This window comes from Sus scrofa, chromosome 14, assembly GCF_054392235.1.
Source record: "Sus scrofa isolate SSC_HxYL_T2T_F1_AM1 chromosome 14, Sscrofa_HxYL_maternal_Yorkshire_Landrace_v2.0, whole genome shotgun sequence".
NCBI lineage: Eukaryota > Metazoa > Chordata > Mammalia > Artiodactyla > Suidae > Sus > Sus scrofa.
In genome coordinates, this window is record NC_139396.1 from 72,730,885 (window position 1) to 72,757,336 (window position 26,452).

At 57.5% G+C, this 26,452-nt stretch overlaps 1 protein-coding gene and 1 non-coding gene across 8 annotated transcripts; both read left to right on the top strand.

Moving 5' to 3' along the window:
- Positions 1-23: 23 nt before the first annotated feature.
- Positions 24-24,198, top strand: TANGO2 (transport and golgi organization 2 homolog). 7 transcript variants are annotated; one of them, XR_014826126.1, is made up of 9 exons: positions 24-225; positions 12,196-12,291; positions 15,145-15,233; positions 16,724-16,843; positions 17,221-17,335; positions 18,501-18,571; positions 21,267-21,420; positions 21,767-22,893; positions 23,415-24,198. XR_014826126.1 is itself a non-coding variant. In XM_084994146.1 (9 exons), exons 2-9 carry the CDS (start codon positions 12,236-12,238, stop codon positions 23,533-23,535), a joined length of 831 nt encoding a protein of 276 aa, XP_084850272.1. In that variant the 5' UTR covers positions 24-225; positions 12,196-12,235; the 3' UTR covers positions 23,536-24,198. The 7 variants fall into 7 exon arrangements, 5 of the variants coding, with proteins under 5 accessions (XP_084850272.1, XP_001929679.1, XP_084850274.1 ...); XM_084994146.1 differs by having other exon boundaries at positions 21,767-21,871; XR_002338479.2 differs by lacking the exon at positions 24-225 and adding an exon at positions 3,457-3,498.
- MIR185 (microRNA mir-185) lies at positions 9,733-9,808 on the top strand. Its single transcript, NR_035369.1, has one exon. It is a non-coding gene; the product is annotated as a microRNA mir-185 (primary transcript).
- Positions 24,199-26,452: the final 2,254 nt, after the last annotated feature.

Sequence of the window (26,452 nt, forward strand, 5' to 3'; positions counted from 1 at the left end):
CTCCGCCAACAACGGCCCCTCGTGGAGTGGCGGAGGCCCTGGCACCTGCCGGGACCGCTGCGGCGGTAGCCGGGCCCGCGGACCGCCCTCTCCCGCCGGCCGCCCCCTCCAGGCCGCCTTCGAGGACGTCTCTGTACCGTCCGGCCCGAGCAGGGAGGGGGCAGGCCCGGCGCCCCATTCCCAGACTCGGGCCAGGTCATCTCCATCACCACCCCCAGTTCGCAGGTATCCTCAGCGGCTGCTGTTGGCTGGGCACTACGCGCCGCGCCCGCGCGTTGACATCAATTGTATTACCCACAATCTGCGAGGGAGCGTTCTGCCGCCCTCCCATCTAACAGGAAACCCAGGCTAGGAGAGATTCTCGCTTGACTTAGGTCACCGGGGCTCCAACCCAGTCTCCGGGGCCTGAGGGCTCTCCCACCCTCAAAGCGCCAGGGTTCCCACTGTGGAGGCCTGAGTGGGTGGGGCCTGCAGTATTTCCAAGAGTAGAAAGGGACCCCTCAGGGAACAGAGGTTTTCCTCCCCTATCAGGCCTGAATCTACATACACCGTCGGTGTAGCAGAGATTGGCCTTCCTCACCCTGCTCACCACATGGCCACAGGTCTGGGCCTACAGGAGGAGTTTGTGCATTCTTAGTCCCAGCTTCCTGGTGTCCATTTCTTCTGCCCTACCTGGGATCGTGCAGGATCTCTGTGGGGCTCAGGCACCTGAATTGAGTTTAGCACAGGTTACATTTCCCTGCCACGTGGAGAGCAGGCACCCACCGGGTCCCTGCAATGACACCAGGCATACAGGTGACCGCAAATGGGACCATAACCCTAGGCCAGCTCCACTTAACTTTGGAGTGTGTGTGGATGCCAGTGGGGATGCTGCTTGTTTAGGGCTGTTTCAGGGGTCTCTGATCAGTGAGCCTAGCTCTTGTGTGGTTCTAAGCCTTTCCTGCCCTGGTTGCACCTGGAGATGACCAGATCCTCAGCTCACCATGCTCCCCAAGGCTGCCCAGAGCCACCAGCCCATGACAATGCTATGGGGCGGGGGGCATTCATGTCTCATCCATCCACGTCAAGGGTCCAGTGTGTTCACCCAGTAGTCACTTGGTCAGAACAAAGAAAATGAAATGATTTGGAGCCAGAATTCACCACTGGTACCACATTGGGTCCCCCTGTGCCCTGGCACATGTGTCAAATCAACCACAACAGCCATTCAGAGCTAGACAGACACAGCCAATCAACTGGAATTGGCACTGGAATTGTCACCAGCATTGGATGTGACAACCATTGGCATCCTGGCACAGGGATGTTGCTGGAAGCTCTGGGTGGGCAGAGTGAAGAGTCCCTCTCTAGAACACAAGGGCCCTTTCCTATATTTAGGGGTGGATTTGATTAGCCTTGTGATCTCTCCAGGGGCACTGGGCCCTTGTCCTCCTGCAGCCCCTCCTCTCTCAATGATCTTGTGGGTCCAGCACCACCCCTTCCCTACCACTTGCTGATGGTGGCAAGAGGGGTTGGACAGACCTCTGCTGAGAGAGCAGAGGGGAAAATTGTGCACCAAAATCAGCCCAAGTGAGGACTCCGTCCTTTTCCCTCATCCCCACCCCCCTCATCCCCACCTCCCTCATCCCCACCCCCCTCTTTTTACTGTGTTCCAGAGGTCTGTCTGCTCCCAAGCTGGATCACCAGCTGCATACAGGGGATCAGGGTGGGCAGTGCCAGTTCCAAGAGGACTCAGGGCCCTTGTTTGGCAGTGGACCCACCATGACCCAGGCTGCAAATGGGGGTTGGGAACAGTCAGAAGGCAGGGCAAATGGCCTCTACCCCTAGCGCACTGCCACAGGGACCAGTAGCCCAGTCTTCTCCCTCTCTCCCATTCTCTCTATCTGGCTTCTGGCCATCTCTGTAGGGACATCCCTTGGGCACATGAGGAAAGCTGCCAGAAGAAAAAGTTCTCAGGAATAACTCCCCAACAGTTGCAGATGTTCAGAGATCAAAAGGGTGACCACACAAGGTGATGAGCTCCCCATGTAAGGATGTATATAGAGGTGGCATAGCAGTAAACTCCTTGCAGCCCTGTGACCCCCACCTTAACCTGTCTCATTGGCCCATGGCAGAGTGGGATTTAAACCTCTATCCTACCCATGCATGACTGCATCCCTTTTGCAGGTAATGGGAAAGCACTGCTCAGCAGGGATTGGCCAGTCTGTGTCCCACCCCTCTAAGGCGTGTGACCCATGGTTTGGGGCACCACTCTACAGCTTCTGCTCCATCCCCAGGGCATGGTGACTTGCTTCCAAGCCCCAGGTCCTGCTTATCCAACACCACCTCCTCTTGGCTGGACCACATGATCCAGCTGCCAGGAGGGAAATCACTGGCACCCACCCAGCATGATTCTGTTGCCAGATGGCTCGAGGGAGAACTGTGTGTCTTGTTGGGTTTGCTGCCTGTTGGCCTTGAGTCCTTGAGAATTGGGAGTCCTTGGCTTCCCTGCCTGCAAAGGGCTTCTGTTGAGTTCTAGGAGGAACACAGATGAGATGGTGAAAGAGTGGGGTGCCATGAGGCTTTGGGGACATCATGCAGGTTTGGGTTAGACTCTTGCCTGTGCTTACTAGCCAGGCCTTTGCCCTCTCTGAGCACCAGTTTTCACAGGGTGTCAGCGCTCCAAGTCAGGATCAGGGCACCTATGTCCTCAACACAGGGCTGTGGAGCTAATCCAGCCAATGCCACTTGCCTCCTTTACTTTTGATTTCAAACAGGTGACATACATAACTGCTCTGAGCCTCCATGTTTGCATCTGTAAAATGGGATAAATGAGAGTTGTGTCTTGGAACAATGGGTTTAGAACACTTAGCACATTGTTATTAAATATAATTGTCATCTCTGTCATAGTTTGCTGAGGGCCCACTTTGGAGCAAGCCCTGCACTCAGGCCCCAGACATAGCCCAGCGGCCAATATGAGCTGGGAGCCCAGTGATTGACCATCTTGTTGCCAAGGCCCCAATCAGCGCTCCTCCCCTGCCTCTTGCTCATTTGCAACCCGGTGCAAATCAGGCCAGCAGCTCCTGCAGAACAGGCCCGAGGTGGGTTAAAGGCTGCGGTGGCCGATCCAGGGTCTGTCCTGAGGGGGCAGGGATGTCGGAGGTCGAGGTTGCAGTGAGAAAGATGGCCAGTCCAGGAGGCACGGACTGAGCGGACGGGGTGTGTCCGAATGTAAGCATCCCTACAGAACCTTCATCAAGAGCCGGGGCTAGCTTCCAGAGCCGCGGGGGTCACGAGGCGCAGCCCGAAGGTTGGCGCAACCTCGGGGGCGGGGCGCCGGGAGGTGCAGCCGGGAGCGACGGCGCGCTCAGCCAAAGGTAACCGGCCTCGCGGGGCGAGGCCCCGCCTCTCCTCGTTTAGCCCAATGGTGAGCGCGCAGACGGTGGGGGGCGGGGCCTGAGCGTGGCGGCAGCGCGCGGGCGCGGTACCCGGAAGTCCGCGGCGGCGGCGGCGGCGGCGGAGGTGGTGAGTAGTCGGCTGGCGGCGGACTGCGTTTCCCGCTTGGCTCGGGTCTCGGACTCTGGGCTTGGGGCACCGACTTGAGGCTTGTTGGGGCGCGGACTGGGGGCTCGGGGCGCCGACTTGGTGCTTGGGTTGCGGACTCTGGGCGTGGGGCTCGAACGCGCGGGGCGGACTCGGGTAGCGGCCGCCCCTCCCGTCCTGCCTCAGTTTCCCCTTCTTGAGGCGGAGAATGCAAGTACAGCGGCCGGTCCCTGGAGGCCAAGCTGACCCCTGCCGACGAAGCGTCCCTAGCGTTCCCGGAAGGCGTTTCCAGTGGCCCCGCCGGGATGGGGCGCGGGCCCCGCAGTCAGGGCCGGTGTTCCTCAGGGAGGCAGACTGGAGGTCCGGGAGCTGCCAGGTCGTTGCAGAGTGAGAGTGGGTGGGCAACGCGTCTCTTGGCCCCAGAACCCTGAGTCACGATGCTCCCTCCCTCTGCTGCGGGTAACAGCTGATGTCTATCTGAGGAGGCAGCAAGTGCCAGGTCATCCATTCGCCTGGACAAGGCCTTCCCTCGGTGGCCAGGCCTCCCCCCGCAGGGCATTAGGGGAGGAGGCTGGGCGGGGTTGCACACAGGGCAAGGCCTTGCAACCACTGGTCTTTAAGACCCTTTCTCACTCCAGCAATTCCCACGCCTCCTTCTGGGCCATAGCTTTGGCCTGGGCCTTCTGTCCCTGAGCTGGTCCCTGAGCCCCAGGCCCTTGTCTGTCCTCCACTGAGAATGTCATATGGTCAGCCAGGCCTACCCTGTCCTCCTGCTGCAGACCTGCCCACTGATGTTTTGCTGTTGCTGTTTCCATGCCGCAGCTGTTAGGGGCGCCTGCAGCTGGTGGCTCTTGGGAAGTGCTTTCTCCTGCTTGTTCCTCTGTCCTCTGGGCAGGCTTTTGGGGCAAGTGTTTGTTGGCTAGACACCATTCACAGTTGAAGAAAACTCAGTCTGAGGGGCAAATCGTGTTCCCAAGATCACTCAGAGCCAGGGCTGGTCCTCCCCTCCTGAGCCCCTCTCCCAAGAACCTTTTTGTAGCAGGTATCCTGTCGGATGGGTGGGGGCACTGGAGAGGGTGGCTGTGTTGGTCGGTGGACACAACAGAGCCTCTGTACCCTGTTCCCAGGGCTCCCAGTGGGCAGAGAATGTTGCCCTGGTGCTCCCACCCCCTTGGGCCCCTGACGATTCACTTCAAAAGCACAGGTCCCCCAGTTCTGGGGCTTTGTATTACTAGTCCAGAAAAAGCAAATGCAGACCACTGACTGTCAGCTCTGCCCTATTGCCCAGCCCCTGAGCTGTTCTTACCACCTCATGCTTCCTTTGTGTCCTCTTTTGTGGCCTGTCACTTTGATCATGTTTTACCCTGGGTGTAATTATGCTCCATGTCCTGGAGTCTTACCTCTGTGCTGGCTGCTGCTCTAGAGGTCACCTCCTGGTTCCTGCTCACCCACCCGTGGGTGCTGCTTCTGAAGATGTGAGTGGCACAGGGCAGGGAGGCTGGGTGGACTGCTGCAAGCAGGCCCTTGCTTGTCACTGACACCCCGGATGTGTGAGGTGAGGACTGGGTATGGTAGCACATCAGCCAGTGTGAGAAGATAGTTTGTGGGTCTGGACCTTGGTTTGGTGATCTGCTCTGTGAGAATAAAGCCCCCTCCCCCGCCAAACCACTGAGTTCCCTTTTCAGGGTATTCATGTAGATTTTTTTCCCCCTTAACTTTCTTTTTTAGGTTACAAAAACAGTGAATACACATTTAAAACTAAAAGGAACAGCCCCACCTCCTGGTGTTGGCTGGTATTCCTGAGGACCATGCCGGCTGTGAATAAGCACTTGCTTCCGTTCTCTTTTGAGGGGCTGGTTGGCCCCCTTCCTCCGGGCTGGCCCCTGGCTTATGGGGAAGCCATGTTCCTGCCAGGAGGGGCCAAGGCGCGAGGCAGGCCAGGGGCCGGGGCTCTCGGCAGCTCTCTCTGCCCGGCATTTGTTTGCCCTTGTGATACTTGCTGTGAGGTTGAATTAGTGTTTCTAAAGGAACTCGATCTCAGGAAAGAGTGTTGCTGTAGGAAATGTGGTGAAATGCCACTTATCACCCAAAACGACAACGTGCAGATTGTGGATTTAGCCCTCAGTCATGGGTGGGAGGAGGGTGGGGCATTGGGGTCCAGCTACTCTGAACGGTTGGGATGATTAGGATGCCTGGGCTTTCTCAGGCAGGCTGGGAACAGCAACTCTGTGTTCCCATGTGTTTACCTCCTCTGCTGGCAGCCACTGGGGGGACATCATGCGTCACATGGAAAGAGCAGCTCCTGCTTTGGAGACTGGCTACAGGGGCTGCCACAGCAGGGGACAGTGACAGTGGGGTGTGGGGAGGTGAGGTGCCTGGGCTCCTGGATGTAAGATCAGATGGACAGTGGCTAGCCTTGATGGCGCACCCCACATTTGCCGTGCTGGGCTCGGTCCCCCTCTGCCCCAGCCCTGAGGGGCAGCCTGGAGGAGGATACTGATTTGCCAGGATGTGGAGCCTCACTTTGCCTGCATCCCTGCCATTCCTGCTGTCTGACCAGCATGTCCCCTGTGCCCGGGTGCGCCGTTTGGCTTTTCAGTGGACAAAGGGGAGCATGCCCCGAGGGCAAGGCCCCCACCTCACAGTCAGGTGGTTCCCTGAGTGGGTTGTCCTTGCTCTGGGCTGTGCTCTACCCTGTTTGGAGGAGCTCTGACCCAGGGCTGGACCGGTTCTTGTCCAGTCTCCTGTGAATCGCTTTTCCTCTGGCCTCTCCTGCCACCTGTCCCCCCCCCCCCCAAATATCTCCCAGCCACAGGGAAGGAGGGCAGGCTCTGCCCACTTTGTTCTTATGGGCAGCTTTCTGGGTGGACAGTCCAGTTTTCTCAACATAAACCTTGTTGACTGGAAGGTGCACCTTTTGAACGTCCAACTCCATGGATGGTGCAAATGAGCCGGGCCACGCAGCTACCATCCTTATCAGGGCGTGGACACCAGCACCCAGATGTCTCATCGTGGGTCCCCATTTCCCCTGGCCAGGTGGCCTGCCCTGACTTCTGTCCCCACACCGGAGCCTTGCTTTTTCCTCACCTTGTGCAGGCTCGAGTGATGTGCTCTTGTGGGCGGGGCCCCCACTCTGCTCCACACTGCTTGGACAGGCGGACTCCACTGTGGACACACACCAGATCGGTCAGTTTCACAGGCTTCCACGAAAAGCCAGTAGAGGGACTTGCCCTGCAGACACCTGTGTTGGAGTCCAGGGTCCAAGGTGCTGCGTGACGGGCATTCAGTGGATGGCTGACTCACGAATGATGAGAAGCATTGGGTCCGTGCCTCATGTCCGCCACTTGGGCAGACCCTGCCCATATCTGGGAGCTAAGCCAAAATGCAGCCCTACATGAAAGTCAAGAGAAAGGGACTCTTGCTTTGGGATGAGGCGGGCGAATGCTGCACAGTGAAGATAGGAAAACTTGTTGCAAAGAACAGACTCACCTCATCTGCCTGCTGGTTCTTCCCTGCCAGGCTGGTGGTGATAAAGAGGGGACCTCTTTGAGGTCATCTGCCTGCTTGTTCTTTCCTGCCAGGCTGGTAGTGACAAAGAGGGGACCTCCTTGAGGTCACCTGCCTGCACCCCCACCCCCCGTCTCTGCTCCAGGCTCCAGGCCAGGGAAGCAGATTCTCGCCAGTGGTCTGCGGGCCTTGTCCCTACACGGCCCTCACCTGAGCCACTGCCATCTTCACCACATCACTTGGTGTGTGGCCCTGACCAGGTTTTGGCCAGGCCTGTTTCTGTTTCTTCTCATAAAAAAGGCCCTTGTTGGATGCCACATGGAGTGAAGTTTGGGGCTCCACTCAGCTGAAGAACTGTGTCCTTCTGAAGAAAGAGCCTGCCCTCCCACGGGGCTATTAGGAACCACTGTTGGTTGGTTCCCCTGAGAGGCAAGAGAGGAGGGAGGCCCTGGCTAGACAGGGGCTCTTTCAGAGGCAGCCTCAGGGCAGTGCAGCAGAGCATCTGGAGTGTGATCCACAGGTGGGCTGTGAGCTCCTGGAGAGCTCACAACCAGCACCATGTGCTTCTGGCCTCACAGATCCAGCCAGGCTCAGGTGTGTGGGAGGGTCGCCCGCGGTTGCCTTGGGTCCAGCCAGGCTGCAGGTAGGGGACTAGCAGGTGCACACTGAGACCTCTGGGGCTGCCCAGGGGCCACTGTGCTTCCCTGGCTGTTTCTAGGCAGGTTGAGCCCAGGTAGAGGGACCAGTGAGTGGCCGTCGGGCATGTGTGAGGTGTGGGTGTGCCTCCTCTCTGTGTACCTGCCTGGGGACCTGAATTGCAATCCCTGGGCTGGGGACCTTTGTCACAGTTTCAGTCCATGCTGGTCTCCGTCAGAGAGAACATACTAGAGTTGCAGCCATCCTGCTTAGCTGGACTTCATGCTGGTCCCTGTTTGTCCTGAAAGAGTCCTGGGTAGTTTGTTGAAACAGCTGTCACTTGGCCGAGCTCACAGAGGACAGCTCTTATATGAATGTTGGAAGTGACGAGGTGGCCTGTTTGTGTGCACCAGAGTGTCCCTGCAGCCCTGGATGTGATGCCCTGAGGGAGCCATGTGCAGACGCTGTAGGATCAGAGCTGGAGAGGTGGTGACGCTGGGGTATCCCTGCTGGAGAGCAGCCCCCTGCTCTCTTCTATAGGACAGTCCAGTCCACAGCAAGCACCCCTTGGGGGCCTCACAATGAGCACGAAATGACATGCCCCCCTCCCACCCTCAGGGGTGACAGACAGTTTCTCTCCTCCCCCCAGCTCAGGAGCCCGCTACCAGGCCATGCAGGCATCTCATGCTCTTGTCAGGATGGTGTGGCCCCTTGAGCTAATGCCCACAGGCTGCTCCTCCTGTACTTAGGCTGCCGTCTGGGATCTTCCTTCCCTGCAGGCCTGGGTGCACCCTTGTGAGCATGGCGGTCATAAGGCAATGCGATACAGGTGGGCACAGTAGTGACTGCTGCCCCACTACTGGCCACCCAGGGGCTGCTCATGCCCTGGGGGGTTGGCAGGGCCCAGGAGGCACGCTGGCTGCTGGTGTTTCTGGGGCATCGCTGGCCAGAGCAGCTCGTGGATGTGCCAGGGCGGTGCGGGTGGGCAGGAGCAGTGCTAAGGGAGCAGGTACAGGGCCACGAAATCCCACAGGTGCCCACGATGTCACCCCAGGGCAGCCAGGAGGCACTCATCCAAGAACCCCTGTGTGGCCTCAGGCGCTGCCTGACCTTTCAGTGAGAGGGCCCTGCCCGGACGTGAGAAGAGGGATCCCAGCAGTCCCTCCCCATCCTGAAGCTCCTGCTTCCTGCCTCCTCCAGGTCACCATGTCACCTGCCCACAGAGCCAGTTCTCTGGCAGCTGCCCTGTGGTGGGGGCCCTGCTCTCCTGGTGGCCATGAGGCCGAGGAGCAGGAGGGAGGAGAAGCCAGCCCTCTCACCAGCAGAGGACAGGCATGTGGCATCCACTGCCATCTGTGCATCTGGCAGGTGTGGCAATGACCATAGCAGCTTCTCCACTGCTGGGCATAACTTCCTGCAGTGCGAGGTGTCCATCTTATGGTTGCCAAGGCCTGTGGGGGAGGTTCCGGGTCAGACCTGGGACTGCCTGCCTCTGGTCACCCAGTCCACAGAGCTGGGGAAGCCCAACCAGCAGAGCTGACTTCTCTGGCTGCTATGGGCATGGATGTCCCTGGGTCCTGGCCCGGGTGCTGGACCCAGGTGTAGGTGGGGATGGGCAGGACAGGGTATCACGAGAAAGCTGGGCACACTTGGCCAGAGGCGCCGCCCTCCCCACTGGCCAGCTCTGCGTTCTCCAGGTGATCCCCTCTGACATGCATAGGAGGAGGAGCCCTGGGGTTACCTGGAGCAGTAGGACCTGCTGAAACCACTCCCCCTCTGTCTTACCACCAGCTTCGAAGCCTGGGGAAGCAGAGGAGTGTTTCTCAGTGGCCATGTGCTTGGGCATGACCCCGGTCAGCACCCAGCCATGGGGCAGAGACTGGCCAGCAATAGTACGTCCAGGGCCTGTGCTCAGAGCCCTGAGAGTCAGCAGGGGTGTTGAGGCTCTGCCTGCGTGGGGGCCACTGGAAGAGGGACTACACCCACGGGACCTGGGAGGGAGGGAGTTGGGGGTTGTGGTGGTGAAGCCGGGAAGGGAGGGGCTGGCGGGCAGCGGGCCTGGCTTGAGCGGGGGGTGAGGGATTGGAGAGAAAGGCAGTTCCTGATGGTCCCCTCCCCAGGGGCTGGCTTTCCTCTGGTCCTTCCCTCCCAATGACCGCGTCTTCATCGAGGCTGCAGCCCTGGGCTCTGTACCCACACATCTCTGGTGGCAAGCTGCCTGGAGACCTGTTGGCAGCTTTCTCTCCGACCACAGAGCCCTTCTCGCCACCACCTTCTGGAGGGCTTGTCCACCATGCAGCTGAGCTGGGGGGCTCTGTATCTGGCCTGTGAGCAGCATGGCCAGCAGTCAGGCAGGCAGTCTGGGTTGGGTATGGGTGGGGATGGCAGGCTGAGGCTGACATGATGGCCTCCTCTGACAGCCCAGAGTGTGTGTTCCTGGTGAGGCAGCCCTCCTTCCTGGTGGGGCTCTGGGCAGGTGAGGCTTCTCTCATTGCCCTCCGCCAGCCTTGCCTGGAGCATTCTTGTGTCTGGGAGAGATCAGCCCCCTCAGGGTGGGGGACCTGTGTCTTTGCTGGACTCTACTCACGTGGCAGGTGGGGCAGGTGGGGCCCTGTGACACCCAGTATGCTTCCTGTCACCCTGCACTGCATTCTAGATGGTTCCTCTGACCCTTCCATCCCCTGTGTCTAATCTGCTCTTAAATCTTCTGCCAAATTTTAACTTGTGCTTCCTGCGGCTTCCGTTCTAAAGAGTCTTTCTGGTGCTGGATGGACCTCCCAGCTTACTCTTTGTCACTTCCTTTCTCTGCAGGTATTCCCAAGCTCTTTTGTCCTGCACTGAGGTTGTGACTGGTGTATGGGCTGTGAGCAGGCTCCTGCTGGCCCATGTTTGTGGTACTTTGTTTCATGATGTGATTCTTCCTCTGTGTTGCTCTTTGTCCTCATAATTATTCCTGAGACTTCTTGGGCGTCCGGGATGAAGACAAACACTGGTTTGCCTGTGACAAGGTCACTGCTGGTGCAGGAGCCCCTCTAACCAAGTTCCTGGACCCCTGGTGTGGCCTTGGTTCTGCATGTGGAGCTTCTCAGGGAGCACCCCCTTCTGAACACTGTCCCTGTAGCCCCTGTAGACGCAGGTCTGTCCTGGAGTGGCCCTGGGCCTTGTCTTCTGTCTCCCTCGCCCCTGAAGGCACCAGAGCCCAGTTTGCTCTTTGGGCCAGTGCCCTAGAGCTGCACTCTGCTTTCTCTCCCCTCTGGGTCCCTGTGTTTTCTGAGACATTGGCTAAATTCTGCACAATACTGTCAGCTCATGGATGCTTTTAAGATGTTTTCATATTTTTTCAAGCACTTTGAGTTGCTTTTACCAGGGAGGTCTTCCCAACCAGCATTGGGATCGTCAGGCACTCCTGGGATGATGGCCACCAATGGACCCTGCCAGGCCATCCAGGGGTGGGAACCCAGCCTGTTCCTATTACTTATGGGATCCCTTCTGCTCAGGGCCCCCCATCAACATTCCAGGGGGCCCAGTGGCCAATGGCTGGGAGGGCCCATGGCCAATAGCCCATCTCACTTGGCTGCATGTCGCCATGGTAACGCCTCACCTGCTCAGCTACCAGCTCTTTACTGAGGGCAAAGGTCGGTCCTCTGAGGCCATCCCCAAACCTGTGGCTGCAGGGCTTGGAGGAGCAGGGGCTGAATCCTGGGGTCCCTGCAGGGCCTGTGGGAGCCAACGGGTATGGTAATGGAGTGAATCTTCCCCCCAAGACCTGAGAGTGGGAGTGAGTGGAGGATGGGGATGCCTCTAGCTTTGTCCCCTGGGAGGCCTGATGAGTTGGGTAGCTGCCTGGTAGCTCTGAGACATGGTTGTGTCCATGGTGTTGGACTGGGGCTTCAGCCCCTCCTCGGCTTTTCTGTGCGCAGTGGCTGGAGCCCTTGTTCCCGCCTGCCCACCCGGGATGTTGGCACAGCAGGGTCAGTGTGGTGGCAACATCCTCCTGTGAGTCCTGGGACAGGAAAGGTTCCCTTTCAGACCCCATCACACTGATGTCACAGGGGAGCTGTCACTGGCCCTGCCCCTGCCTGTTTCAGAACTGGCGTGTGATGTGTCCACCCCCCCAGGCGGAGCTGGGCCCTGTGCTAGCAGACACTGTGCCCTTAATGTCCTGGGGGACAGACCGCCACACCACCTCCTGGACCCCCTGGGAGCCCCAAGAAGGACATTTGGAGCTTGGTGATCTCCTCCAAGTACACATGTGTCCATACCCAGTCACTCACACAGTCACATGTGCACATGCAGACACACAGACATGTGGAGCTGCCCGGCCGCAGTGGTTGTGCTTGCTGCTGTCACCCCTTCAGCACCTACACTGCCCCCTCCAGGGCCAACGAGAGTGGTTATGGAGGTGGGGGAGCATGGGGGCCTCCAGCATGGGTCTGGGTGTCGTGAGAGGTTCCATTGGGTTGAGGAAGCTTTGCAGGTTTGAGGGGCAGTTCTGTCGTCTGCTGTTTATTCAACTCGCTTTTCCTTCTCCCACAGACCTCGTGACCCCACGTGACCAAGCCACCCTCAAGGACCCATGTGCATCATCTTCTTTAAGTTTGATCCTCGCCCTGTTTCCAAAAATGCCTACAGGTAACCCCCTCTTGCTGCATTCACTGTTCTCTGCTTGGCCTCCAGCCCCGTCCTCAGTGCCTGAGTGGGTGCTGAGTGCAGGGGTGAGCTGCTGCCTGAGGGTAGGGCAGAAGTGGGCCCTGGGACATGCTGCCCCAGCCCAGCCTCATCCTCTCCAGGGTGGGCACTGGAGGGAATTCTTCTTGGGGGTAGAGATCCCTAGTTGGTGCTGAGACCCAGCTGCTAAAGGTGGCCTTGTGGGCAGGACGGGGTAAGGTAGGTCCAGGCACAGCCCTGCGCCTCTGACCAGGGTCAGGTGGCAGCAGGATTGGAGTGATCAGGAGTGAGACCTGGCTGGGGCTGGCAGAATCATTGGCATTTATCACACAGAGAAGGAGGCTGGGATGTGACCCTCAACCAAAAATGAGTCAGTAGTGCAGCTGCCTGGGAAGTTTCCATCAATTCAGGATGTGGACCAAAAGCAGTTTGAGCCATTTCAGCTGGCTTCTGGGGCACCGGATGTCATGCCACCTGACATTGTGGCTGAAGTAACTCATTCCAGGCCAGGGATAGGGGGTGGGGAAGGCAGAGTGCCCCGCGTTCCCTTCCTGCAGGGGAGTTGGCAGCAGGGCCAGGCCAGTGCTAGATGCTGACACTGAACAGAGTAGGTCCAGCCAGCAGACAGAACCCCAGTGCAAATATTCCACAGGGAAAGTCTAATATATGGATTATTAACTGTTATGAGATTGTAGTGCCCAGGGCAGAGCCCGTGCTCCACTGTGGGCTGAGATCCAGACATTGCCGGAGGGGACAGCCTGGGTACACTGGGCGTCTGTACCCGCAGCACTTGCTGGAAAGCCGCCTGCTTGGCACAGGCCACTGGGGCACATGGTGCTGCTTCCTGCTGCCTCTGGTGCCAGGGAAGAAGCCTCAGGTCCTGCAGCGTCCCTCCAACAGCCGCAGAGCCCCCAGGAAGGGCAGGTACCAGGCTGTGAGCCAGCACTTGGATAATTGCTGCTGAGCTCTCCTACACGCCCTTCCACACATGACAGCAGCTCTCCTTTCTTCCAACAAGCCAAGGCACCGGTCTTACAGCCACTGAGTCTCTCCTGATTCAGCCAAGCCCTGAGGTCATCTCATCCTCCTGCGAGTGAGACAGATGAGATAGAACCAGGCTCAGAGCCTGCTGTCCTTGCCAGGACCTGCCCCCAGCAGCCTTGGTGTCGGCCTCAGTGTCTGAGCCCTGAGCCACAGTAAGCAGGCCAGCCAAGTAGCCTGGTTGAAGATGCAGTCTTTTCCTATAGGTGTTGGAGGGCGAGAGGGGCTCTGCTCTGGGGGCCCGGCGAGGATAGGCTGTGCTGGGATCGGAGGGGTGGGGTGGGGCTGCTGTGGAGGGGCTCTGCAACAAGGCTCTCGGGAGCGGCCCTAGTGCCTGTGATGCGCTAGTACCTGCCCCACCCCAGCATCTGTCATTCTGACCTCTGCCTGCACCCCACCCAGCAATGTCAGGAAGGGGAGCATTTTGTGTGCATGTGTTTGTGGTAAAGCATATGTAACAGATTTACCATCTTACCTGTTGTCAAGGGCATAGCTCAGTAGCTTCAAACACATTCATAGTGTTGTGCAGCTGTCACCACCATCACCTCCAGACCTTTCATCTTCCCAGCATGACACTCTGTCCCCCTTGAACAACAGCTGGCCACTGTGCACCCCACTCCACTGCCCCCATTGGGGTGCCCATCCCTCTAGACAAGGTGGCCCCCCACATCATCTGCCATTGCCGCCCCCTTCCAGGCCCTCTTGGTCCTCCCTGTCTGTCCTCTGGGTGCTGGGCTGGCCCTGGTGCAGGTTCCACAGCCTAGCGGTGGTGCCAGTGCTGGTTCTGTGTTCAGTTCTGTGAATGTCTTTGTTAATTCACATTTTACCACGAGCTGACATTCATGAAATCTGTGAGTCAACACAAACGTTTCTGAAGACTTTTGAGGATCTGACCCAGTGTTACAGACCCAGTGTGGCCACAGGCGCTGTGACCCCCACAGTGCTCTGAGGGCCAGCCAGTTTGGTGGCCACTTCTTAGACCCATGGATCTGTGGGACCCCTCCCACTCACTTATTGTCTGTGTTCATAGTTGAAATGGCAAAGCTGCTTAGAAACTTTTTCTTATCTGAAAACCAGGACTCTGAAAATATCCCTATCTTTTTTTAATTACCAAAGAAATACTTGTTTGGGAGTTCCTGCTATAGTGCAACAGGATTGGTGGTGTCTTGGGAGCACCAGGATGCAGGTTTGATCCTCAGCCCAGCACAGGGGGTTTAGGATCTGGTGTGGCTGCAGCTGCAGCTTAGGTCACAACTGCAGCTCGGATCTGATCCCTGCCCTGGGAACTCCATATGCTGTGGGGCTGACAAAAAAGAAAAAAAAAGAATAGTTGTTTGATTCATAATATCAAAAACTAATAAAACAGAGAAGTTCTCACTCACTCCCTAGAAGACACCCACAAACAAAGTACAAAGCAGCCTCGGACACCCTGAGTTCATGGCTCACAGTGTGTCTGCAGGGTAAGGGCCCAGGGCGGGACCACCTCCCTGCCATGCCACCTGGGCCCCTGGAATGTGCTCTATGCCCTGTTCCAGGTGTTGGGGTATGGGGGTCGAGCTGTACCCTGGGCCAGGTGGGACCTCGTCCCTGGGCCCCGAGCCATGTGGCTGATGTCTTTCCTTGGCCTGGCCACAGGGACCTCCATTCTGGTCAGGTTCCCATCCTCTTTGGGACTTGCTGTAGTTGCTGCTGAGACACGTGGTCTTGGTGGTGAGAGAAGAAGAACATGGCTCTTCTGTTTTCACCCAAGACCCTCTGTCGCATTCTCCTCTTTAGGCTTATCCTGGCCGCCAACAGGGACGAGTTCTACCACAGGCCGTCCAAGGCAGCGGACTTCTGGGGGAGCAACAATGAGATCCTCAGTGGTGAGTCTCCCAGTGGCACGCAGCTGGCAGGTGGGCCCAGGCAGCTTGGCTGACCCTCCCTGGAGCTGTCCACCTAGCATGTCCACGCAGCTTTGTGTGCCTGCCTCCCCGGAGGAAGCAGCTGGAAGGTGGAGGTTTTTTTTTTTTTTTCGTACTTTGACCTTTTAAGGCCGAACCTACAGCATATGGAGGTTCCCAGGCTACGGGTCTAATCAGAGCTCTTTCTGCCAGCCTACGCCAGAGCCACAGCAACTCCAGATCCGAGCCATGTCTGCGACCTAACACCGCAGCTCACGGCAACACTGGATCCTTAACCCACTGAGGGAGGCCAGGGAAGAAACCCGAAACCTCATGGCTCCTAGTTGGACTCGTTTCAGTTGCGCCATGACGGGAACTCCTGGAAGGCGGAGGTTTTATGTGGATCCACCTTCCACTGTGGTTGTGAGTCCAGGTTGTCACTGTGAAGCCCTGTGCTCTGTGTGTGTTTGCACTCGCATGCATGTGAGCGTGTATATCTGCACGTGTTTCTGTTATACATGTACACTCCTTGCTCCAGGGAGAGCAGCTTGAATTTGGGGAGCGGATGAGGAGCCTGTGGGAACAGAGTGGAAGTGATAGCCCCCCATGTGCCCTGCCCGCAGTCTCTGTGGGCCCCCTGGACTTGGCGCTGCTCCTGTCTTGGCAGCAGCAGTGTCCCCTCAGGGGGTGCAGACAGAGGGTGGCCAGGGACAGTCAAGCACAAGTCGGTGTCCTGGGAGCAACGGAAAGGTTTTCAACAGTCGATTTCTTTTGAATCTTTTTCACATACAGACTGTCTTGTACAAATAGAGACAGTTTGTTTGGCTGCATTGCAGCAGCTGGGTGTGGGACCTCAGTTCCCACACCAGGGGTCGAACCCTGACTACAGTGTGAAAGTGCCGAGTCCCAGCCACTGGACCACCTTAGGGAACTCCTTAGGGACAGTTTTACTTCTTTCTGGTCTTTGCATCTTTTATTTCTTCCACTATTATAATTTATTATTGTTATAAAAATATTTCAGTGGCTTAGCCTTTTTTATCCCAATTTTCAAGTGAAATGGCCCCTCTAGCTTAGGAAGATGTGCTGCTGTGGCTGTAACAGCCCTGCTGACCCTATGGTAGAGGTTGAGTGGGCATGGGCTCCTTGTAAAGGGCCCACCTAAGGGCCCGGGTTCTGCCTGGGGATGACAGCCAGTGTCCCTGTGCTTGATCCAAATGTGGGACGGGGCCTGGAGTGTTTCCTGAGAGAACCGCTGTTGTCCTCCCAGCCTGACACCCACCCAGGTGCCAGGATGTGTGGTATGGGGCCAGGGGCCCAAGGCACAGCCCCCGTGGGCATCGGGTGTCATCCTGGGCCCCGGGCCACCTCACCCTGTGGAGGTCCAGCCCCTGTCCCACAGCAGGGCTGCAGGCTGAGGGTGTGTTCCCAGGACCACAGAGCAGGACAGGTGGTAATGGCATCCTGTGCCTTAGGACTCGACATGGAGGAGGGCAAGGAAGGAGGCACGTGGCTGGGCATCAGCACTCGGGGGAAGCTGGCTGCGCTCACCAACTACCTGCAGCCGAGGCTGGACCCAGATGCACGGGGCCGAGGTACTGGTCTGGAAGCAGGACTGCCCTGGTGCCTGGAGAGATGGGAGGGGTGAGGGAAGCAGAGGGGGGCCCTGCAGCACCCTGGCCACCCGGCTCCCACCCGTGTCTGTGGTCTCGCTACTGACCGTTGTGTCCTTGCCCCCATCTTGCCCAGTGGACAGACACTTCCCCCACTGAAGACCTTTCCCCTGTGCTGGGTTTCCACGTGGGAGCCTAAATGGAAGGAAAAATGTTCAAAACCCAAGAAAAACGTAGCTCTGGGTGCTTCCCTTCTTGGCTGCTAGTCAGTGAGGCTGGCTGACCTGTAGGGGACTGTCAGTCTCCAGGGGAGGCTCCATCCTGCTGCCCAGGCCATGGGTTTGTGTCTGCTGCCACAGGTGAACTTGTGTCCCACTTCCTGACCACGGACATGGACAGCCTGTCCTACCTAAAGAAGGTCTCCAAAGAGGGCCACCTGTACAATGGCTTCAACCTCATAGCAGCCGACCTGAGGTGGGTTTGCCAGGCGGGTCGCAGCCCCAGGCACTGTAGGGCCTGGGTCACAGGCTCCGCAGGTGGCAGGGAGCTGTGGCTTCTGTGGCAGCCTCAGGGGGTGTCGCTCCTGGTGGGCTTGGGGAGTGTCCCCTGGCCAAGCTCCTCCTAGAATCACTGTTGGGGGGGGGGCTCTTGTGACAGCATGCAGGCCGCTGGCTCCTGCCATGGGAGCTGGAGCAGGACCACACCTGGCCAGTGCACACCTGGCCAGTGGGCCCTGTCTGCCAGCAGTGAGTGGGTGCTGCCAAGGGTCTTGGTGGGCATGGCAGGCCAGGCCAGGTGGCAGAGGGGCAGCGCTGGGCCTGAAGGGCACCCACCCCTCCCAGGGTGCCTCTGGCGGCTCCCCGGCCAGAAAAGTCATTTGAATTTTAGCAGGAAGATCTACTATGGCATTTAGGAATGGATGCATTTTCGGCTCTGGAGTTGTAAACAGTTTTTGTTTTGTTTTGTTTTTTTGTCTTTTCTAGGGCTGCACCTGTGGCACATGGAGGTTCCCAGGCTAGGGTCTAATCAGAGCTGTAGCTGCCGGCCTATGCCAGAGAACGTGGGATCCGTGCTGCGTCTGCGACCCACACCACAGCTCACGCAATGCCAGATCCTCAACCCATTGAGCAAGGCCAGGGATCGAACCTGCAACCTCATGGTTCCTAGTCAGAGTCGTTAAGCACTGAGCCATGACGGGAACTCCTTTTAAACAGTTTTAAATGTGAAGAAAATGTCTCCAGTGCTTTGTCTGGAAGCCTCTGTCACACCAGGGAGGCACACCCATCCCATTCAGGGCTGATCAGCAATGAGTGTGGGGGTGGAGGACGTAGCCTCACAGAGGGGACGGTGCTCAGGGGTAGGGGGTACAACTTGACTCCTGATGTTGTTCCCTGAGTGGCCTCCCACTGCCTTTGCCTTCGGGGCCATTCAGTGAGCAGACGCTGCCACTGCTAGGCCAGTCAGGAGCCAGGAGTCTCAATGACCCTGCCTGCCAGGCCCTGTGGAGCTGGTGCCCTAACTAGCTCCTGACCTGACTTGCCATGGGCAGGGGTGCCGGGGCTCAGGTGGAAGATTGCAGGGGAGTGAGGGTGCAGAGTGCCTGTGGCTCTCAACTCACCCTCATTGCTCTGGTCCGCAGCACTGAGAAGGGAGACATCATTTGCTACTATGGAAACCGGGGGAATGACAAGCCTGTGGTCTTGGAGCCAGGTGAGCCTCCTCTGGTGGGTGCTACAGCTGGGCTGCTCCTGTGAGCACCTCTGTATGTTTCAGGAACTGGTTCCCTGGTGGATTCTCTCCTGGGGCTGCCTTTCATTGTGTACCTTGTGGCTGGTAACAGCCGTGGCCGTATTTGGTTGTAAGGCTGCCCACAGCTTAGGCTGCCTGGAGAGGATTGGAAACTAAAGGGCAGAAAGAAGACTCAGAGACTACCCCCTCCCCATTTCTGTGGCCGTTTTGGAAGCATCTGGAGTCTACTGCATGATGCCCTCAGTTGAGACTGGAGATGCTTGTTTTCTGCTAAACCACTGTTTGGAAGAGATTCTTTGTCTGATCCCTGAGCCTGCCCCACCTGGTCCCTGCACTTTCTTTAATAACAGTTCTATTGAGACATAACCACATGTCATACAGTGATAGGGGACTGCGCCCTTCCATGGTCCTAGTTCACAGAGAGGTGCAGCCATCAGCACATCTGATCCCACCACCTCAGAAAGAAACCACGTCCACTGGCACTGCTGCTGCTCCCCTCATCCCTGTCCCCGGCCTCTGGAAACCACACAGATCTGCTTTCCTTTTTTTTTTTCCCTAGGGCCACTCCCGTGGCATATGGAGGTTCCCAGGCTAGGGGTCGAATCGGAGCTGTAAGCCGCCGGCCTATGCCAGAGCCACAGCAATGCCAGATCCAAGCTGTGTCTGCGACCTACACCATAGCTCGTGGCAACGCCGGATCCTTAACCCACTGAGCAAGGCCAGGGATTGAACCCACAACCTCATAGTTCCTAGGCGGATTCATTAACCACTGAGCCACAACGGGAACTCCTCATATCTGCTTTCTGTCTCTGTTGAGTGGCCTGTTCTGCACATCTTACGTAAACAGACTCAGACAACTGCGGCCTTGTGTGTCTGGCTTTTTTCAAGGTTCGTCCATGCTGTAGCATGAATTAGGGCTCTGTTCCTTTTTCTGGCTGAATAACATTCCATGGAGTGGATATTCTGCCTTTCTTTTATCCACTGTCCGCTGATGGACACTTGGGTTGTTTCTACCCTTTGGCTATTGTGGCTATTGTGCAGCTGTGAACATTTGTTACAAGTTTTTGAGTGAAAACATTTGTTACAAGTTTTTGAGTGAAAACATGTTTTCACCTCTCCTGTGTCCTAGGTGTGGAGTTACTGGGTCCCAAGGTAACTGTTCACCTTTTGAGGAATTTCCAGACTGTTTTCCAAAGCAGCTGTGCTCTTTTACATCCTATCAGCAATTTATGAGGTTCTGGTTTCTCCACATCCTCACCAATACTTGTCATTTTCTGCTTTCTGAGTGCAGCAGGCCTAGATGTCTCATGGTGGCCTTGATTTGCATTTTCTGATGGTTAATGATGTTGAGCAGCTTCTCATGTGCTTATTGATCATTTGCGTATATTGTTTAGAGAAATGTCTATTCAAGTACTTTGTCTATTTTTTACTTTATTTTACTTTATTGTCTTTTTAGGGCTGAACCCACGGCATATAGACATTTCCCAGGCTAGGGGTTGAATCAGTGCTGCTGGCCTACGCCACAGCCACAGCAATGCTAGATCCAAGCCATACCTTCGACCTACACTGCGGCTCGTGGCAATGCCAGATCCTTAACCCACTGAGCAGGGCCAGGAATCAAACCCATGTCCTCATGGATGCTATTTGAGTTCATTGCCACAGAGCCACAATGGGAACTCCCTTTGTTTTTAAATTGGGTTGTTTGTATTTTTTGAGTTGTAAAATTTGCTTTATAATATTCTAAATACAGGTCTCATCAGATACATGATTTGCAAATATTTCCTCCCACCCTGTCATTTTCTTCACTTTCTTGTTGGCCTCTTTTGAAGCACGTCATTTTAAATTTTGATGAAGTCCGATTTATGTAATTTTTCTTCTTTGGTTACTTGGGCTTTTGGTGTCATATCTAAGAAACTATTGCCTCATCTAAGGCTGTGTAGCTTTTCCACCATTTACTTCTAAGAGTTTCATGGTTTTGGCTCTTGTGTTCAGGTCTTGGGGACATTTTGAGTGGTCTCTTGTGAGGTGTGAGGTAGGATCCTGCTCTGTTCTTTGCATGTGGCTGCCAGGTACCTGATGGATACAGCGCTGACCCCATGGGTGACTGTGTGGCCATGGGGCCCTGCAGAGCCAAGTGGCTGGAGTCACATCAGTCCTGGACCAGACCCTTACCCTAGAGTCTGGTGGTGGTGAGGGCTGGTGGCTCTGTCCTCGGTGCATCTTTCAGGCTATGACTCTGGGCTGTCACCCCACTGCCTCTGTGGCCCCTAGGAAGAAGCTCTGGGTCCTCTCCACCTTGAGGCTATGCCTTTCCTGTGTGTGATTTGTCACCCCACTGAGAGCTTGTCCTGAGAAATTTGCCCAGGATGTGGCGGAACCCAATGGGCACCCTCCAGGCCTCAGGCTGTTGCACTCCCAGCCTCCACCTCCTGGGCGGGGGTGGCCTTGTGTGGCCTCCTTGAGGACAGACCTTGCTTTGCCACGGGATAGTGGCTGCTTGTTCCTGTTGCCCCCACCTCAGGGCCCTATGACACCTGTGCCTCACACTCTGCCATGGGTGTTGAGATGTTGGGTGTCGAGTTCTCTGGGCGAGTAGAGGAGGAGCTGGCGGGTGGGCCTGGGGCCTCTGCTGGTCAAGTGACCCCCTCCTCCACAGGGACCTACGGGCTGAGCAACGCGCTGCTGGATACGCCATGGAAGAAGCTGTGCTTCGGGAAGCAGCTCTTCCTGGAGGCCGTGGGGCGGAGCCAGGCACTGCCCAAGGATGCCCTGGTGGCCCAGCTCCTGGACATGCTCAACAATGAGGAGGCGTGAGTGGGCAACTGCCCAGCTGACCCTCCCTTGGGGCCTGCTTAGCTCTGACCTAACGGACCCCAGGCCCTTCCCCAGCCAGGGCTCCCAAGTGCTAGTGGCCCTGGGCCCTGAGGGCTTCTGGTGACCTGGTGGTAGGGTCCTAAGTGAAACATCCGATGGAGGTTCCAGGCCATGGCCTGGAAAGTGCATGGAACAGCCCCTTCCGAGGCTAGTAGGCTCTGCAGGCACCGTGGGGCTGTGGGCAGGCAGAGGCAGTGTGTGTGTGTGTGTGTGTGTGTGTGTCTGTGTGTGTGTGTGGAGGGGGGGCAGCATCTGGCAACAGCCCTTCCTCTGTCCTTCCAGGCAGCTGCCGGACCCGGCTATTGAGGACCAGGGCAGGGAGTATGTGCAGCCCTTCCTCAGCAAGTATGCAGCCGTGTGTGTGCGCTGCTCGGACTACGGCACCAGGTGTGAAAAGGACTGCCTTCCCAGCTCCTCTGGAGCCTCTTCTGTCTCCAGGCAGCTGCCGGTCAACTCGGCGCTAGCAGTGGTGCTGCAGGCTCAGGGGAGGCTCCCGGGCTGCCCCCACACAGCCGTGTGGGGCCCAGGGCAAATCTCCCTGTGCCAGGGTCCCATGCTGGCTCTGCCCTCACTCGCCTTGTGTCCCTGGCCCATCGGGGTCTCTGGATGACCAGGGCCAGGATTAGGTTGGCTCAGCCTGGGGCATCTTCTCACCCCTTTCAACGCTGCCCCTCCCCCTTGCACTCACTTGCCTCCCCCGCCACTGCCGCAAGGCAGGATCGTCAGGAGGGAGAAGTTGGCTGGCGATGGCAGGGTCTGTTGGCTTGGTCAGTTATTTCCCTGCCTCTTGGACGAGGACAAGGAGAGTTGTGCATGGCTGGGAGGCAAAGGGTGGGCAGCTGTGTGCCCAGCCCACCTGGCCTGGAGGTGACTATGGCCTCCTGTGTGGCCACATTGGCCTGGGCTCGGCACGACCCAGGCTGCTTGTGCTGTGTTGGGGTTCTACAGCACCCCTCTGGGGCCCACTACTGCCACAGGCAATAGCAGGCTCCTCAGGCTGTGACAAGTGCTGGCTGATGCCAGGATGATGTCACCCCAGTGCCGGGTTTGGGGTTCAGTCTGATGACAGTGGGCCAGTGTGACCCTCATGACCCTGTAGGTGAAGTTGGGCTGTTCTTGCCTCCTCTCTGGTGAGGAGGGGGCTCTCCCTGGAGGGCACCATGCTGGGGGTGGGGTGCAGCCCTCTGTCCTCTGGGGGGAGGGACAACAGGCGGGGCCAGCATGGTGTGAATGCCCCACTGGTGCTCCAGGGTGCTAGGGCCCCCCCATCGAATGCTGTGTGGGACGTCATTTCCTTCAAGCCCCTCCTCCATCATAGACTGATTTTTGTGATCAAACTGTGTGTTCACATGCACTTGTGTGCGTGAAGGCAGAGGATTCAACCCCAACCAGACCCTGGCTTTCAGCATGTGAGTGCCCACTCTGGGGGCCAGCCTCTGCTGGGCTGCTTGGGTGCCCCTCTTCTGGGGGAGAAAGCACTGACTGGGGAAGGCGCTGGGCTGGAGGAGAGGAGAGGCCGTAGGGGAGGGGGAGGAGGATAGGAGAGGCTGATGGCAGCTTGGCGAGTGTCACCCTGTGGTGGTGCTGGGCCTGGGTGGTTGCTGAGGTTCCTGGGGGTCCTGAGCCAGCCTAAGACCTGCTCTGCTGAAAGTGGTGGGTGGTCAAGGCTTGTGCTATGGAGAGTGGGCAGGGAGGGCTAGGTGTTTCAGAGTGGAGGCGCCCGATGAGCCAGGCATGGCCCTGCTGGCCCCCGGGCCTCATGACTGAGGCTGTTGCTCTTTATTACTCAATTGAGCCAGGCTAGTGCCCAGTAAGGCCCCAGGGTGGAGGATTGGCTCCTCCTGCCTCATATCTGACCTGTGTGGGGCTCTGATCGGCATGCAGGGGGCCAAGGGCAGCAGGCTGAACACAGGTCTGTGCTCTTTTTCAGAACGAACACGGTCATCCTGGTGGATGCAGACGGCCACGTGACCTTCACAGAGCGCAGCATGCTGGGCACAGACCCCTCCCATTGGGAGACCACCACCCATGAGTTTAAGCTACAGAGCTAACCCCCACCTGGTGTGGCCAGGGGCTCCTGGGAGGCCCTGCCACACATACTGCCTGTGACTTGGCCAGCAGGCCCCCGGCCAGCACCCTCTGGTTTGTGTGAACCGTCTGCGTCCCTGTGTCTAGCTCAGGGTTCACCCTCATGCCAGGAGAAATGACAGTCCCACAGCCAGGTCTGGGGCAGCCCAGGTGTACTGTGCCTCCCCTTACCACGCACAGAGGCACATGCGTGTACCCATCGAACCAGATATGTTTTCTGGCCAGCGCATCCTGATCCAAACATCAGGACTGACTTCTTTTTCAAAGCGGCCCCTCCTGTCCTGGGCGTAGCCCAGTTCCTGACAATCAGCCCTGCTCTGGGAGAGGAGCCAGGCCACATTCAGAGCGAGGAATGAGGAAACCTCCATAGCAGAGGCACAGCCTGGTTGGTGGGTCCAGTGGTTCTGTGGGTGCTGGGGGCCCACGTGTGGGGGGCAGTCCTGTCAAGGGGAGGCTCGGTATGCTCCTAGCCCCTGTGATTAAGGGGGTTGTGGGTTCTGGGCAGGCCCATCTCAGCGAGGGGATACAGCTTCCCCAGCCATTTCCCTTCTCCTGGAGAGTTAAACTTCATAGGAATCTGTACTTGAATGTGAGACGTTGACAATAAAACTCTGAGGCCGTGGTGAGTCTGCATTCCAGGCGCTTGACTCGTGTGAGCTGCTGTGCAGAGTTAGCGGCTGCTCTCCTGGCCTGCAGGGGCTCCCAGGGCACAGACCTCATACAGTCCTCTTTCACATTCTCTTTCTGGTTTGTTTTGCCTCCCAAGTACTGTGTCGGAAGCCAGAGGGCCCATCCCTCCTCTGTCCTTGGGCAGAGGCCAGAGTGCAGGGGACATGGTAGGTGGCAGTTATGGGCCTCCAGAGCTGGGTGGAGGGGCCAGGAATTCATCTGGGTGCAGGTGGGAGCCCCCGGACCCCTGAGGGAGCCATATGATCAGGCCTCCACTCTGGGTGGACCTTGGAAGCCAGGGGATGGCAGGAAGGGCTGGATTTCAGCTAAGAGGGCAAGTGGAGTCTGTCCTAACCCAGGCCCTGGTTTTGGGCAAGCACTCTGGAGTTCCTATCTCCAGGGGTCCTGTGTCCAGTGCCAGGACCCAGGCTGCCCTCTGCCCTTGTTGCTGACCCCTGACTTAGGCTTCTCAGAACAGTGAGAGCTCAAGAAGGGTGTGGACCTTTTGTGGGGCTGACCTGCCTCTCCATCCCTTCCTCCATCCCACTCACCACCCGCAGGGCTGGATGCCCTCCTTGGCTCGCTCAGAACTTAATGCTTGAGTACAGCCAGGCTTGCAGGGGCTTCCTGTGTGACACAGCCCACGCCCATGTGTCTAGCTGAGCCTTGAAGAGTCAGGCTCCCAACTCTAGCACTGCCATTGCCCTTTATCTGCCTCAGCTGTTCACCCCTCTTTATGGACCAGGTTCCCACACTAGTACTCACCCAATGGTTGCCCTCCTGGGGCACTGTGGGACTGGGTGCAGAGCCAGCTGATGAGCCTCTGCCCCAGGGATGGGCCTGCACAGGAAATGCATCCCCACGCTTGTCATGAACCCTTTGCCCCTGCCTGCTCTGGGATCTCCCAACAGCCTAGGCCCGACAAAGAAGGGGCAGCCTGAGATGTAGTTCTATTGTTATGGGTTATGTGCGTCCCAAAAGAGACGTTGGCTCCTAGCCTGCAGCACTTCAGGGTGTGAACTTACAAGGGTCTTTCCAGAGGTAATTGGAATAGATTGGGTTAGCGGGGTGGGCCCTAATCCACTATGACTGGTGTCCTTAGGAAATAGGGGAAGTCTGGGCATAGGGACAGGCATGCAGGCAGACTCCTGCCTCATACCCAGAAGCCACCAGAAGCTGGGAGGAAGGCCAGGGCACGTCCTCCCGAGCCCTCATGGGGAGCAGGGCTCTTGACACCCAGCCTCCAGAACTCTGAGAATAGGCTTCTGTTGTTTAAGCCCCTCGTTGGGTGGCACTATCATAGCAGCCCAAGGAAAATTTAAAAATTGTGGGTGGGGAGGCAGAGCCACGAGGCCAGAAAGAAATAGGATGAGGATGAGGTGGACCCTGGGGTCCTCCCATGCTGGGCTCACCCCTCCTGCCCTCGCCTCCAGTGCCCCAGCTCTCGCCACTGCTCATGGCCATGCTTTCTCCTGTCCCAGGGCCTTTGCTCTCGCTGTCCCCTCTGCTTGAAGGGCCCCTCTCCCAGATTCTTGAACCACACTCCCTGACGGCCCACAGGCCCTGGCTAAAGTCCCAGGATGCCATCCTATCCAAAGGCAGTCCCCTCTGCCTTGGTCTCTGCTCCGCTTTGCTCTGCGGCAGGAAGTGCTGTCTGACACTGTGCATCTTGATGGAGATTTCCCGTGTGTCTCCCTGCCAGAACAAGAGCTCTGGGAAGTCAGGACCTTTCCTCTCTTGCCAGCCCCTGCCTCCACTAGGCCAGGCAGATGTTTGAACCAAGGTTGACAGCACTGGCCTTTCCCAAGCCCTGTTGATTCAGACCAGTGCCTGGAAGTGAGGCCTGTGCTGTTAGAAGGGTTTGGAAACCCAAGGAAGCTGAGGTCTTCAAGAAGTCCCTTGGATATGCCACCCAGGAAGTCCTCTGTGCTTGTTACCAGATGCATCTGATCTCAGAGTCCCCAACATGGGTCTCTTCTCCTGGGCAGATGGGGAACTCCACCCCTTCCCAGGTGAGCTGCTCTGTTCTCTGGCTCCAGGATGGCTGAGTGGAGGCCGGAGATATGAGGCTGAGCAATGCAGAGGCAAGTCTAGGAACCGATAACACCAGCTCAGGAATGCAGCCTGGGAGTTCCTGCTGTGGAGCACATAGTGGGTTAAGATCCAGTGTTATCTCCATGGGGCAGATTCAATCCCTGGTCCAGCACAGTG

What these genes read in the sequence shown, in the direction of transcription:
- TANGO2 (XM_084994146.1), top strand. Translation starts at nt 12,236, where the DNA reads ATGTGCATCATCTTCTTTAAGTTTGATCCTCGCCCTGTTTCCAAAAAT. An exon ending in CCCAGATGCACGGGGCCGAG is followed by an intron (nt 16,844 to 17,220) that starts GTACTGGTCTGG and finishes CTGCTGCCACAG; the next exon opens with GTGAACTTGTGTCCCACTTC. An exon ending in CTCATAGCAGCCGACCTGAG is followed by an intron (nt 17,336 to 18,500) that starts GTGGGTTTGCCA and finishes TCTGGTCCGCAG; the next exon opens with CACTGAGAAGGGAGACATCA.